This window comes from Neodiprion fabricii, chromosome 2 (assembly GCF_021155785.1).
Source record: "Neodiprion fabricii isolate iyNeoFabr1 chromosome 2, iyNeoFabr1.1, whole genome shotgun sequence".
NCBI lineage: Eukaryota > Metazoa > Arthropoda > Insecta > Hymenoptera > Diprionidae > Neodiprion > Neodiprion fabricii.
In genome coordinates, this window is record NC_060240.1 from 8,682,040 (window position 1) to 8,696,367 (window position 14,328).

Consider the following 14,328-nt stretch of genomic DNA (forward strand, 5'->3'; position numbering starts at 1 on the left):
ATAAATTGACGTCAAAGCCTTGTTTAACTAAAAAAGTAGAGCAAACCTCAGAAACTGTTTCAGCGTTGCAACAACAAAAAAAGGATCGACGATAGCGCAAAATGGTTACGCATACCTTGTTTTTCGTAATTCCAACAATATTGAAACAGTTTTTTTTTAACGATACCTGTTTTACTCAATTTTTCTAGTTACCGTAGCAAATGACATTTTTCCCAGTGTATACGTATGCAGACGTAAGTATGTAATGTAACATACACCGTTGAAATTACGCAAGCTGTTTTATCTCGAGCTGTGATCCGAGGGCGTTTTCTCCAAGTTTTCGGTCAAGTTTCTCTCTGTCGTTTCTTACACATTTATAAGCTGCAGCAGGGAGTTGAGTTGTGTGGGCGGTGCAGGCGAGAAGAAGCGTTGTGCCTCCTCAACCGACAAACAATGGACGCGTAGATAAGATTCAAAACGTTTCGCGCAATGAGAACTGTTGCCGTTTTCATTCTCGTTATCTCTGCTTCTACGTTAAGGCTTGTATCGCGTTGTTTTGCACGTCTACGAGTTGCCACATAATGTATAGATACCAAAAAATATGCGAACTTGAGAGGAAATTCTTTCGACGGTCCGTTTACTCGAGGAATTCATTATCTAATAAAGAATTTACAGTCGTGAATTTGGCAGTTCGCACGAAGTCGAATTGTAAACGAATGAAACGTTGAGTAACTCAAATGCTCGTTGAAACAACGTCGAATCAATCGGGATTACCGAAATTATTAAGAATCATTTGCAATTGCAATCACGAACATCTGAAGTAATCGTTCGAGAAGTGGTGAAAATCGCCGAAATCGTTTCAAGTCTCAAATTGTTTGAATTCGTTAATATTCTACTCAATTTTAACTTGGCATGCGCTTTCGTTGATTTCTACTTCCCCGAGTGATTTCCGACGAATTAACGCGTTCTCGGTAATTTGTGCGTTAAAACATGATTGTGATTTCCTACGATTTTACATCCAATCCGAAAATCATTAACTTGTTCTCGATCTCGTCTATTTTCATGCATTTTAAATCTCTCCTAAAAAATTGGCTCCAAGTATGATATCACATTCGTTGATCAACTCTAATCACAATAAACGATTAAACTCGCGTAAAAAATAAAAATCGACGCACGAAGATTCCGAGGCGTTTTTATCCCTCCTGCCGAAACAAACCTTCGGACAATGTAGAAATTTGAAATTCCATATTCGTGCGGTTATAAGGGTTGTTCTTCAGGGGGGTGAGAAGAGGAGCTGGTTAGGATGTGAAATCGGGCCGCCGTGTAAACTTCCGTATAAACTAGCCGGCTGCCTCCGCCGCCTCTTTGCCTAAATTTTTAACCGTTCTCATCTCGTCCGCTGCCTACACGAGTAGTAACCTCCAGGTTACGCGTGTATACCTACGTATACATACCTGCGCAATAGTGTATACCTATAGTAAAAGCTGTCCAAAAATGGAACTTGCGAAAATACTCGAGCGGCAGAAGCGGCGGCAGCTTCATCGCGTTTCTTCTCATTTGTTATTCATAGGCGGATCATATTCCCGTATACCTGCCTCGTCGAACTTTTCAACCTATTCCCAAAGTTGCGCCTCTTTCTCTTTCTCTCACTCCCTCTCTCTCTCTCTCTCTTTCTTTCTCGTCTCGCTCAGCTTTTATCTTAACACTGTAAATAAAGTTACGGTACACGATTTATACCGCAGATGATTTTACCACCTTCAGGATATTCGTATCTTCAAGGTAAAAATATATGTTAGGATTATACCTGAAAAGATCGTTTTTGAATTTCGACTGTCTTGCTCAACAAAACGGTTCCGAATTATTCAAAAATAGTTCCATAATTTTTTCAGATCTTTATCCCAACTTTTACCCGTCTCGACAAAGGGTTGATTTCCTCATTTAATGAAATACGACGGGGTTTGATACAAACAGGTTTTTTGGGTCCCTGATTGCGAATCTGAGCTCGAAATTTCGAAATTCTAAACGGAGGATCCAACGTGGTGGACTAACATCGCAAAAGTCACTTGATATTGCCGTATTAAATCCACCATTTTGAATATTGAAATTTCGAGTTCAGATTCGTAATTAGCGACCTAAGAAACTTGCCTGTATCAAATTTCATCGAAATACGTGGAAGTGGAGAAATCAACCCTTTGATGGCACGGGATGGAGTTTAAGTAAAAATTTGAAAAATTAGGGAATTATTTTACGAATCATTTGGAGGTGATTTGGGGGGCGAGACGGTCGAAGTTAAAAAACGACCTTTTTAAGGACCGCTCTAGTTTACGTATATTATAAACATTCCGGTAACAGGTAGAAAACTAATTTTCATTTTCTACCGACAACTATATTTTTCGATCGTGGTAAAAGATGAAAATAGTCAAGGACCGAGCGGTAACCGGAACTAAAAATTTCTCTCGGTGCAGTCAGGGATCCTTCAAGACTGATGATCCGGGTGTGCCACGTATGTTCGGTCGCATGATCTTCTTGCCTGACTTCTCATACGTGACGTTACAGGTATATTACGGCCGGGCAGATAGACTGACGTGAAACTAATTTTAGCTCAACGTACATACGAGGCAGGTATATGTATGTTCGAGAACTCAATCCGGCTTTCGTAGGAGAGTGGAGAGGATCAGATTTGCTCGCTGAGCTTGTGAAGTCAATCCGCAACTTGCGGCGGGTGAGGGTAGAAAAGGGGGGCGGATCTCCAGATGCGACGAAGACGGGGGTCGCTAGGCTAATCAGACAATTCCCTAATCAGACTAACTTCATTTGCCCACCTGCTCCCTCTCTCTCTCTCTCTCTCCTCCAAGGTGGAACAGACGCGTCTAGGCTCTTGGTGATCTTTCACGTCAGCGACGTATCCGCTTGTGTTTCACCAACTTCCGCCTTTCTACTTTTCACTTCAATTTTATGCTTGGCTATGCGTATAACACATTCAACGTTGACCCTTACAGAGTCGGTGGGATTGAGGGTCCGGGAGAGAAGGAAGGATGATGGAACGCAGCTCCGAGAGAATTTCCGGCGAAGGAAAGGGGATGATGAGGGGAGGGGTTGAAATTCTCAATTCAAAGAGTTTCGAAAGCGCCAAGTTTCAAATTTCTTTCCATGCGAAACTTGAAGTAATCTGAAAGTAAAATTTCACAAATTTGATCTTTCTTTGTTTTGGATTTTCGATATTTTTACGTTCACTTGTCATTCTGATTTTTGGTTTTTTTCGTCTTTTACACCCACTCGCTGATTAATCTACGCTGTGTGTGTGTATTTTAATCTTCGGAAGTTTACTCCGTCGAAACTTGATGTTTCGGAACTTTACTTTTCGTAACTTTGCTCTATCGTAACTTGAAGTTCCGTCAAAGTTTGATTTCCTTGCTTCAAGTTACGCCACTAAATAATTCAGAATTTTTTGAAGAGTGAAAAAATTTCAACGATTTTTTTCGAAATACAATTGAGAAAGTTTGTCGCCGGAAATCAATAGTCTATCAATTTTATTACAAGGACGTCGCACGTTATCTGAATACTTGTAAAATTATTATATTTTTAAGCTTGATCGAAGAAACCTTCTAAAACACAAAAATAGATTTTCGTTTCAAATTGTTTCAAAATTGTTAAAAATCGCTGATTCGTTGTATTCGGAAGACTATATTTTCTACAAATTCACTGCAACATATACATTTTATTTTTTGTAGGTATTATTTCGACACTGCCATTTATCGTAATCAATACCGACAAAAATGTTGTAAAACAACATTTAACGATGCCAACATATGGAATAAAAAAAAAAAAACGCGATGATCGTAGAGTTAAATCGAACGAATTTACTAGATTTTTAATCAATTTTAAACGAATTGAAAGAAAGCATCCCAAGTTTCTTCTTCATCGTTTCAACATTCCTTATTTTTGTATTTTTAAAGAGAGATCTTCGTAGCTTACGAATATAACATTTTAATAAATACCCAACATACGATTAAAACTCGAAACATAAGGTAAACAAAAATTAAAGATTTTCGGCCAACGAACCTCATATTAAGAACGTGTCAAAATTAATAAGAATAAAATTCGTCAAAACCAAAGTTTGATAGGCAACAAGTATATTGAAAATTCAAACCGGAGTAATTTTTACTCGCAAAAATCTTTCATCGATCCATGTGAAACAAAAGAAATAAATTAAAAACCACAAATACAAACTTTGAAGAATGTTCAATTTTTAATACCTTTACTACAACGATTAGCTACACGTATTTATTCCAACGTAAAAAAAAAAAAAAAAAAAAAAAAAAAGTACCCTATTAAACGTCAATTCGGAATACAATTTAAAACGCGTTAGTGCCGCATTAGAAACGCAACCGCTGTACGTTGTAATTCGCGATTTTCGTGCCTCGCGAACTCACGAAAGCCGCGCAAAGTGTAATATCAAGATTTCGGGGGTGGAGTACCAGCTACTGCAGATTACGGGGGAAGGAAGACTCCCCCCCCCCCCCCCCCCCTTTGCATCCTACTGCATGCCGTAAACTCAGCTGGGAATTAAATTCATAAGCCCGATTCTAATCCCAAAATTATGCAGAGGATGGTGCAGATGTGCACGACGTGACTCGGGGTCCGCTTGCATTTGCTAAACAGTCGTGCGAATTATTAGCGCCTGCAGGTCTTGTATGGTTGTGTGTATATATATATATATGTGTGTGTGTGTGTGTGTAAGACACACATCGTATAAGAGCACAGCTTCTACGCGTCTCTATCACGTTTTGCCTTCCGTGCCACGTCTATAGGCTATATATATATTTGTGCATACGGGGAATTCCATGGGAACCCGAACCGACGTCCGAACTTGATCATTTTTGAAAATTGGTTTCGCAACTTTTCCAACACTGAAACAGTACCCTGAATTTTTTTTTCTTTCAGATTTTTTATTCGATTGGTTAATTATTTATAAATATTGAGAGTTGATTTTGAAAAGAAACTTTTTAAAAATTTTCAAAACTTTGATTTCTCACATGGGATATTTCCAGACCGGTCGCATTATGAAGTTTGTAAGAAAGGTTGAATGTGCCAAGAAAATGAAGAAAAATTGTCGCGTGATGAAACCGATGTGAAAATGTTCCGAGTGAAAAATAAAAGTTTTGAGAATTTTTCGGGAATTTTCGCAGTTGAAACTGACCAAAAAAAAAAATGGAAAAAAATCTTCAAACTTTTGGAACGGAAAGTACAGTTATTGGAGAATTTGAAAAAATGTCCTTTTCGAAATCACTGTCAATATTTGTAAATAATTGAACCAGTTGAATAAAAAAATCTGTTAAATTTTAGGTTACCGTTTCAGAGTTGGGATAATTGCTAAAAATTTTTAAACAAAATCAGAAATTGCGAGAATCAGACGCCGGTTGGGTTCGCATGGAATTCCCCATATATATATATACGTAACGTACACATAAATTTGAAGATTTACTTACACCACCTTACTCCCTGTATATACATGTATACATATGTTTATACTGTGTACATTGTACGTATACAACGGTTTCCAATTATCTTTGAGATCACTTAGACGCTCTCACCGACGGATTAGTTGATCCGCGTCTGATTCGGCCGGCACTCGACTAGATGGAAAATTCTCACGAACAAGACGAGGCGGACGGTTAATTGTTGAAACTTTTTAATCGTCAATTGCAAGTGTAGAGAAACGCATTGAAAATGACAACGTAAGCCGATATCGTTGTGTCTGCACATACGGATAGTATACGTTGTGTCTGTCGGAGCTTAAGATTTCGTCATTCAAACGAGGATTCAGGAGGATCCTGGAGCAATGTATGTATTACACCGGCTACGTATAACGTGGAAATTCACTTTAGTCGGCAGCTAAATCGTTTTATATGTATATGTACCTTGAGTCTCGCTTTATGTATGTATATATAATACACACATGCACACACGCCTGTATTCGTCGCGGTAAGCCGATTTTCTCTCGACTGTTAGACGATCGCACGGCCTGTCTCTTTCTATACAATGTACAATAATATCTCATTGTCGAATTACGATTTACATTTTACATTAATATACCTATGTCGGAAAATATGATAATTAATTTAATGACTGCCGCAGTGACACGGTTAAAACTTTTTTTTCGTACGACTCGATACGTTAGTACGATAACAATTTAACAGATTCTAACTATGCCTATTAAGTAAAAATAAAAATAATCGATGCATCGATTGATCGAGTACAGAAAAAAAATAAAATAATCGAACACGACTCCATTAAATTGGTAAAAATTAATCGATCGATCGATTATTTCGAATGTTTTGTTTTGTTTTTGATACGGTGCGTGTGAAACCAGAATTTCGTAAGTTTCAGTATTTAGTCTTAAGGAGATGCCCTGGTCGATTTCGATGTTGATATATATATATATCTCCAAATATCGAAGTCCACGTATCTCAAACACAAAAAAATAGCTTAACAGCCCGCGAATTCTGAACAAAAACACTCAAATACATTTTCACTTGACTCAGAAATGAATAATTCTGCGAATTTATTACGAAGGTTTCGTAGATTCCGTGCAATTTCTTACAGTACACCTGTATAACAACAAGAAGAACAACAACAAAAATAATGCAAATTTCAACGACTATGCGAATGTAATCCCCAAGTGTACATACATATATGTATATAATATAGACGCAACACGCGGAAGATAAGGTGAAATTTTCAAGCCCCAACGATTTAACCGCAAGAGACATATCGTTCTGAAAAAAGGAAACTCGAAAACCCTTTCGCGGCAAAGGCGATGATCTGCGATCACGGAGCGTATATGCATGCCTACGCACAGGGCGAATCACGGCTCTTCCCCGTTCCCAAGTCGACCGGGATAGATAGGATTTAGTATCCAGAAGGGTGCGACCTTCGTCCCCCGGCCCTTGTAGGTATGATTTCATTAGGGCCCAACAGAGCTCTGGCTAGTACGGCGAGGTTTCCAGCTCCGGAGAAGAAAGCCCTCCAACTTCTCTCCTCCGCCCCTTCATCCCTCCATCCCTCCGTCCCTCCATCCCTTGCCGCTTTGCCTCCCCCTCATCCGAGATCGGATAATTCGCTAAGATTTACCGTCGCGTCGTGCCGCTGTGGTTAGTATGCAGGCCCATATGCCATCTCCGTCGTATCATCCGGCGCTATCGGGGCGAGGTAACACACCCGCCCTACCTCCACCCCCTCCGCGACTATAAGGACGTCCGGAGATGACGTAGATACCCGCGGGACACCCACCTGGGAACCGAAACTCGGGGAATAGTAGAGTGTCGCGACGGGGAAGGAAGGCCCTTTCATCCTCTTCCCTTCCTCCGTCCCTTCCCCTTTATTTCTTACTTTTTTTCAGTTTTTTTTTTCTATTTTTCTTTTTTTTTCTTCCCTCTTCCATTTTAGCCTCGTTTCGACACCCCGCGTGCCGCATGCATCTTGAGAAGCACTTCCTTTCCTGACGTTGGAATTATAGAGGACCTCGGGCTGATATCGACGACACCGAAAAATCGATTTTATTTGCACGTACCGACGGATACTTTTTTTTTTTTTTTCTTGAGCTATTTTGGACCAGTGTTTTTCTCATTTAATTCCATACGAAAAATACGCTGAGAATTATTATAACCTCAATCTTTTCATACATGTATATTCAAGACAGGAAAACTTGTGCATAATTTTGTACTTTTAGAAATACTTTTTCTTCTAAAAATACGTAATTGCACTTTCTGAAAACCGCTCGTTAATTTTTTCACTGACATTGCGTGTAAGTATTTACTTATAATTGAAAATAAAGTCAGCTTTTTACACGTTTATCTCACACGTTTACGAGTTTTGTTTGTACGGAACTTAAAAAAAATAACACAAGATGGCGGAAAGGCTGCGTGCCAAAGATACTCCACTAGCGTGGTACAGTAAATAACTGTTTACTCGGTATTTCTGAAACTATTGTAACAACTGATAGCGCATCAATTAACCTTCACTTTTCTTTCACCGGGTGGGGGGATTTTTTTTTGTATAAATATTTGTTTTTGACGAAAAATGATGACAAATAATCGCCAGACGACTCATCGACGTGAGTGCGAGTCTCGTAGATAGGGACAAATTTAGCCACTAGCGGCGCTACTTGTACCGGCATTCGGTCCCTATATACGAAGGTCATTGAGGCTCGTTTTGGGCCTTACGAAACTGCAGTGATCAGTCCTAAATTTGCACGATGCGTCGGCTGATCGTCAGAATCTTTACCTTTGGTTTGATGACGCGTTACGGGTCATTGATTTCCAGGGAATATGTGAAAAGAAGTTGGAGGACTCGGGGAAAAGTTACAAGTTTTTTTTTTCTTTCTTTTCTTTTTCTCCTAAAGAACGAGAAAGAATGAAACTTTCCTCCCCGTGAAGAAGAAGCGAAGTTATATTATGAATCATTTTTCTCTTCTCTCACTGCACCTTAAATTCTGTTGAATGGATCGTAAACGGGTTTTTTAATGGTACCGAATGATTTGGAGCTTCATTTGTCGGATATTCGATTTGGTACGATTAGAGTACGAATTTCATGGTCAGGGAAAAATCGTAATTAGGTGAGGAAAGGCAGGGAATTTTTTCCACTACTTTTGATGGTCAGAAAGTTGTTATTTAAGATTGAGAATCATGATGCTGTGTAGTGTAATTTCTTCAGTGAAAGAATTAAATCCACATTTTGGAGAAACGGTAATAAATTTCTCTCAACTTTGATTTTCAATATTTAATTAATTTACTTCTTATATTGGCAATTTTTCAACGTTTCCGCATGTTTGCGGTTGTCATGTCCTGAATTTGGAAAATAAACTGTTTTCACCCATTACCATGATTATAATAGGAGTCTAATAAAAAATCAAAGGTTGGATAACATTTGAGATTGTATTAGGTTCGAATATTTTCGATATTTGATAAATTTCGCTCACAAGACGAGGGTCGCATCATATTCTCAAAAATCTTAGACATATATATATATATACTATAATACATTCTTTTCGCTAATACCATTCCTATGATAATTTTCTCTGAAAATTCTCTAACCGGTCGATCATATTTTTGTTTCAGGAAAAACGGCACCATTCTCGAGAGATTTCAGCTCGAGATTTCGAGGCTAGAGTTGTACCCAAAGAATTCGATCCTGATTGACCAGCTTCTCGATCACATGGCGACAATGCCGATTCGCCATGTCGGTGAGCGAATGACTTTTTTTTTTCTAACGTTAATGCGAAAGTCATTTATGTTCTAGAATTTTAACTCTCACTCCCCCTTCTTACTCCTACTCCCCGAAATGAAACAAAAAATTCATCCATCCACCTTGAAAATTCACGAGCTAGTGATTCGTTCGAATGTTTATTCAAAGCGTTCTGAACTTTGTTGACACTGCAGCGAAAGCTCGATAATTGGTGGGAGGTGTTGTAATTATTTCTACACGTTGTGCAAAGTCTGCAGTGTTTATAGATCGGGAGTTGACTCAGGATTTATCGTCGAACGAGTAAAAAATAAGGAGAGAAAGAAAAAAAAAAAAAACAAAAATAAAATTGCGAAAAATGAATCGACGCTAAGGAGAAAAATTGATTACGATAACGGTGTGGGAGCGAGTCGTTGACCAAATTAATTCCCTCGGATCGAGTAGAACGGAGCCGTAAGGGGGACGGTGCAATCAATCGCGGTTTAATATTAAATCGATATAAACACGTCAGCTACCGGCACTGGTATTTTTTATTTTTTTTTATTTAACTATATTTTTATTTTTTTTTTGTTTATCTTTGTATTACCCACGGTGGCAAGCTAATGTTGTCAATATTGTCCAAGCACGGTAAATAGACTTTTCCCTCCTGTTTCTATGGCGCGCTGATACACGGCTAGAACTCTGCAATATGTATACACCCTTATTGCTTGCTTGCTCGCTCGGTCGTTCGCAATGGTGTTGGTGGCATAATGTCTCTCAGCCGGATGAATAAAATTCATACCCGCCGTGCTGATCCATATTGGACAGCCTTTTCGTCAAGCCTCTGGGCCGCCTTTTCAGGGTAATATTTCCAACACACAACCCCTCACTGCACGTTACCTGTGTACCTATATATGTATCGTACAAGGTAAACACATTTTGGTTAACCCTTCGAGTCGGACATAAGTCAACTTTTATGACAAAGTAATATTCTATGTTTTTTGGGATCGCTGATCACGAACCTGATATCAGATTTTGAAAATTTAAGACGGTGGATCCAACCTTGTCGACGAAAATTTCAACCTTGATTGAGAACTGTCAAAAAAGTCTATGAAAGGGTTTTTGGGGTCGCTGATTGGATTCGCCGTATCGAATTATCAAAATCTTATTTCATATACGTAATCAACGACCCCAAACAACTTCTGGGCAGAGTTTTTTCTCCGGATTTGATCGATTTAAAAAATTTCGTACACCGTATTGGATTCGCCGTCTTGAATTTTTTTCAATCAATTTGTTTCTAACGATAATAATTAAGTATTGAAAACCTATCAGCATACTGTCAGATATACCAAAAAACCGCAAAGAAATATGTTGAAAAGTTCAATGTCGTAATAAAAAGTTTGATAAAGAGGAAGAAACGTTTGAGAAAAGGAACGTTCGAAATGATCAAACTTCCATTCTTTAGATACGATTATTCTACAATGTTGTTTCAATTTGCTTCAATCCATTTCCACTTGTACGTAGTAAGGACGATGCAATTTTTATTCAATATCACCGTCATTGTCATTAATAACATTGCTGAAGACGTTTCAAACGTTCCGTTCTCATCTGCCAACTTTTGATTCAGACGATAGGGACGAAACGAATTCCTTTCATTGGTCGAAAAGGAAGCTAGGCGATGCTGGCGGTAAAGGTAGAAATATATCCGTTACGGTATGGCAGAATATCGGCCAGGAGGGGTAGAAGGATCGAATCATTTCTATGGTAACACCGTCCGTTTTTCCTCGCGGTCAAGCTCATCGTCCATTTCCATCCTCGATCCTCTCCTCCTCGTCCGAATATCAATATGAAAATCGAGGAAGTAACAAAAGCTCGAACTGACATTCGCGCACTTCCGTTTTTTTCCTCTCGTTACAGTTCAAAAGGAGGGTGGAACGCAGCTGAAACTGGTGATCGAGTATCCGGACGATACGCAAGCGCTCTTCAAACCCATGAGGTAAGCAGTCTCCATGCTAGTCTGTCCGCATATTGCTGATTGTCCGCTCTGCAACCATTCGGAGAGAAAGAGAGAGAGAGAGAAAAGGAGAGACTTTATTGTTGTAACAAGTTGCACGGAGCACTTTGGGGCTAAGGTGATAATGGCGGCACCTCGACTTCGCGTTATAACCAACCATGCCTACTTATAATTCAGACAATGGAGGATGTGACGTATCATCTACTTGATGCATCGTCCTGTTATAATTGAGTATGTACCAGGCGTGGCTAGCGGCACGTCTGCGAGATCAATTCCAAAGTGCCTCTCCTTGGAATTCTCACCCCTAGCAGACGACTTACCGCCATTCAAAGTCTTCTCGTTTCTATCATCTTTTCATTATTTGCCGCATCTCTACAGTTACATTCTACATTCGCGGATTGCATTTTTTAATACACTTGTTAATTTTTTTTTTTTTTTTTTAATTCTATTTTCTCCTCACTCCGCAGCAGAAAACATCTGTCCACAATCACGAAGTGACTCGAAAATTCTTTTCACATTTTTATACGGTTTGATCTTAAAAGATTATCTTTTTTTCCATGGGTTGCAATTCGACTCTAATTCTTCAACCGTTATAAAGAATTATAGGAAGAAATTTGAACAGTACGTTGTTGCGGCAATATACGCGGGGTAAAAAACGGAGAACAGTCTGAAACGAGTTTCTTCTTCTTTTTCTCTTTTCTCTTTCTTCGTCACGTAAAAGAAGAAGTAGAAAAATCGTTTGATCGTTGATATCGGAACTAACTGCGGTGGTTTGCAGTAATGAGTATAATCGGATCCAAGCAATATTATGCTGCATAAAAGGCTGAAGGAAAATGGGAGAGAATCGTCTTTTTCAATTTTCTTCTTTTCAATTTTCTTTTTGTTCTTTTCCTCATTCCTGTACTTTCGAATAGTAGGCGAACCATTCATTGTTACGGCTTAGCGAAACTATCGTACAAAACGAGGATATTGTATCTTTTTAAACTTTGGTATTATAAGCGCTTTTACCATATAGGTATAATATATATATATATATATATATATATATATATATATATATATATATATATACATGTATATAGGTATAAGTAACACGGGTAAAAAAAAATTTTTTTTTTTTCAACATTATATTCGTTAAGTAGTGGAAAAGCGACAGAATTTAAACTTGTAATAAGTTTCGGCAATAACTTCTTCTTTCTCTACGCTTATACTTCTACTCGGCGCAAAAGTTTTCTCTATACTCTGGCGTTTGCTATAAGTATATATATGTGTGTGTGTGTGTGTGTGTGTGTGTGTGTGTGTGTGTGTGTGTGTGTGTGTGTATGTAAGGTATATACATACATATATCGTTTATAGTTCGACTGAAATTGCTGCACTTGCCTAGGAAGTTTGAGAAGATTTCTTTTCAGATTTTAATTTTATTTTACGCTTTCCTTTCTTGCCTTTTCTCGATTATTATATTGCTACATACATTACCGCAACATGTTACTCGAAGTAAATTATTATTACGTACCTTATTCTATGCGCCCACGCTCAACAACTTACAATTAGTAGGGGGAGAATTTTAAGGGCGAATTCCACCCGCCTCCTAGACGACGGTACAAAAATAGATAACAAAACATGCCGTTGATTTTTCTCTGAAATTCAGCCGATGATATCTTTATTTGATTATTTAGCAGAACGATATTCAAAGATGGTATAAACAAGAGTTTTTAGCGTAGTAACAAATTTGGAATAGCATAATTTTGTTTATATTTTTTGGTCAAGCGGTATAGAAGGAAAAGAGTTTCTATTTCCTTGGACTTTCGAGGTATCGCGAATAACGTAAATTTCCAAATCGGTATTGCAAGGGGGTTGAGTTGAGAATCGAAACGGCGTGAAATGTCCCATAAATCAATTACCCTCTATTTATATCCGCGATTCGTTTCCCTTCTGTTCCTTTTCCTCTACCCTGAGGTTTTTTTTTCTTCTTCTTCTTCTTCTTCTTCTTCTTTCGTTCGTTCTCTGTTTTCAGTTCGACTTTAACGTCGAGCTTGAAACAACGACCGGGAAATTAATCAACTAACCGGCAGAACTTTTCGTCTCCGATTTCTCGGACGCGGAGTGTGCAGGTTGACCAACTTTGGCAAAAGTACAATATCGACATACATACCTAAACCAAAGTTTGATTTTTCTTGGAGATCTTGCTACTTCTTGCGTGATTCTTGCTTCGACGATTCCATCCCCGTCTCTCTTTTTCTCCTCCTGTCGGGATATCCAAACTCGGTGTTTACCCGCCTTGGCTAAATTATCGCTTGTTTGCAAGCAAAACTTTTTCTTACACCTCGGATATTTTCCTCGATTTATCGTTCTGTTTTGACGCGTTTCGTGTCGTTTCGATTTTTAGCACACAAGTTCATTCAATTCCATTGTCATTATAGTGCATAGCTATAAAAGTAACTTCCATTCGATGTTCAGTTTATAACCATTACAATACGGCATAAAACGCGGATCGTTCAACTTTGACTGGCTACTTTCGGATCGCCAGTTCGTAAATATATCATTTTATCCATCCCTCTGTCTTTCATCAATGCTGCATCATTCTTTTATCTTGTTTTCTTTACCGCGTTTGAAGAAAAAAAGTCAAAAAAACAATCGAAGCGTCAACTTTAATCAATAAATCTTGACGCGTATTCTCGTTGCAAAAATTAATCGTCGCGTATGTATAATGCGACTTTTAAAATTTTTGCAATCGCAGTTTTCAAAATTTACAATTTATATGAAGAATTACCATTGAATCGAAGTTGCAAAATATGTATGTACAGCCTATACCTACGGTATAATTCATAGATCAACAATAGATTAAATTAGACACGCATATACAATGTATTTTAATTGTAGATATTTTTCAGGCCATGCATTTTTCTCGTGTATTCATCTCACTGATTCACGTCTTTTTTTATTTCTTTTCTCGTTGTTCTTGTCATTGCTTATTCTTTCGAACCGACTCAGGGAACTGCAGAGTTCGAAATCAAGAAAGATAAATTATTTGTAAGCGTGACATGAACAGTTGGTTGATGGAAGGTGGGGGGGAACTTCGATACCTAAATTATGTCAAGGGAAAGGGGACGCGA

The 14,328-nt window shown here is 38.4% G+C and overlaps 1 protein-coding gene across 1 annotated transcript in view; it reads left to right on the plus strand.

Annotated features, from left to right (window-relative positions):
* LOC124174642 (extracellular serine/threonine protein CG31145) overlaps positions 1–14,328 on the plus strand; it is a 47,896-nt gene that overhangs the window by 21,562 nt on the left and 12,006 nt on the right. The window contains exons 2-3 of the mRNA XM_046553938.1: positions 9,099–9,223; positions 11,119–11,197. Of these exons, the coding sequence (XP_046409894.1) occupies positions 9,099–9,223; positions 11,119–11,197 (204 nt within the window). The remainder of the gene's footprint in view (positions 1–9,098; positions 9,224–11,118; positions 11,198–14,328) is intronic.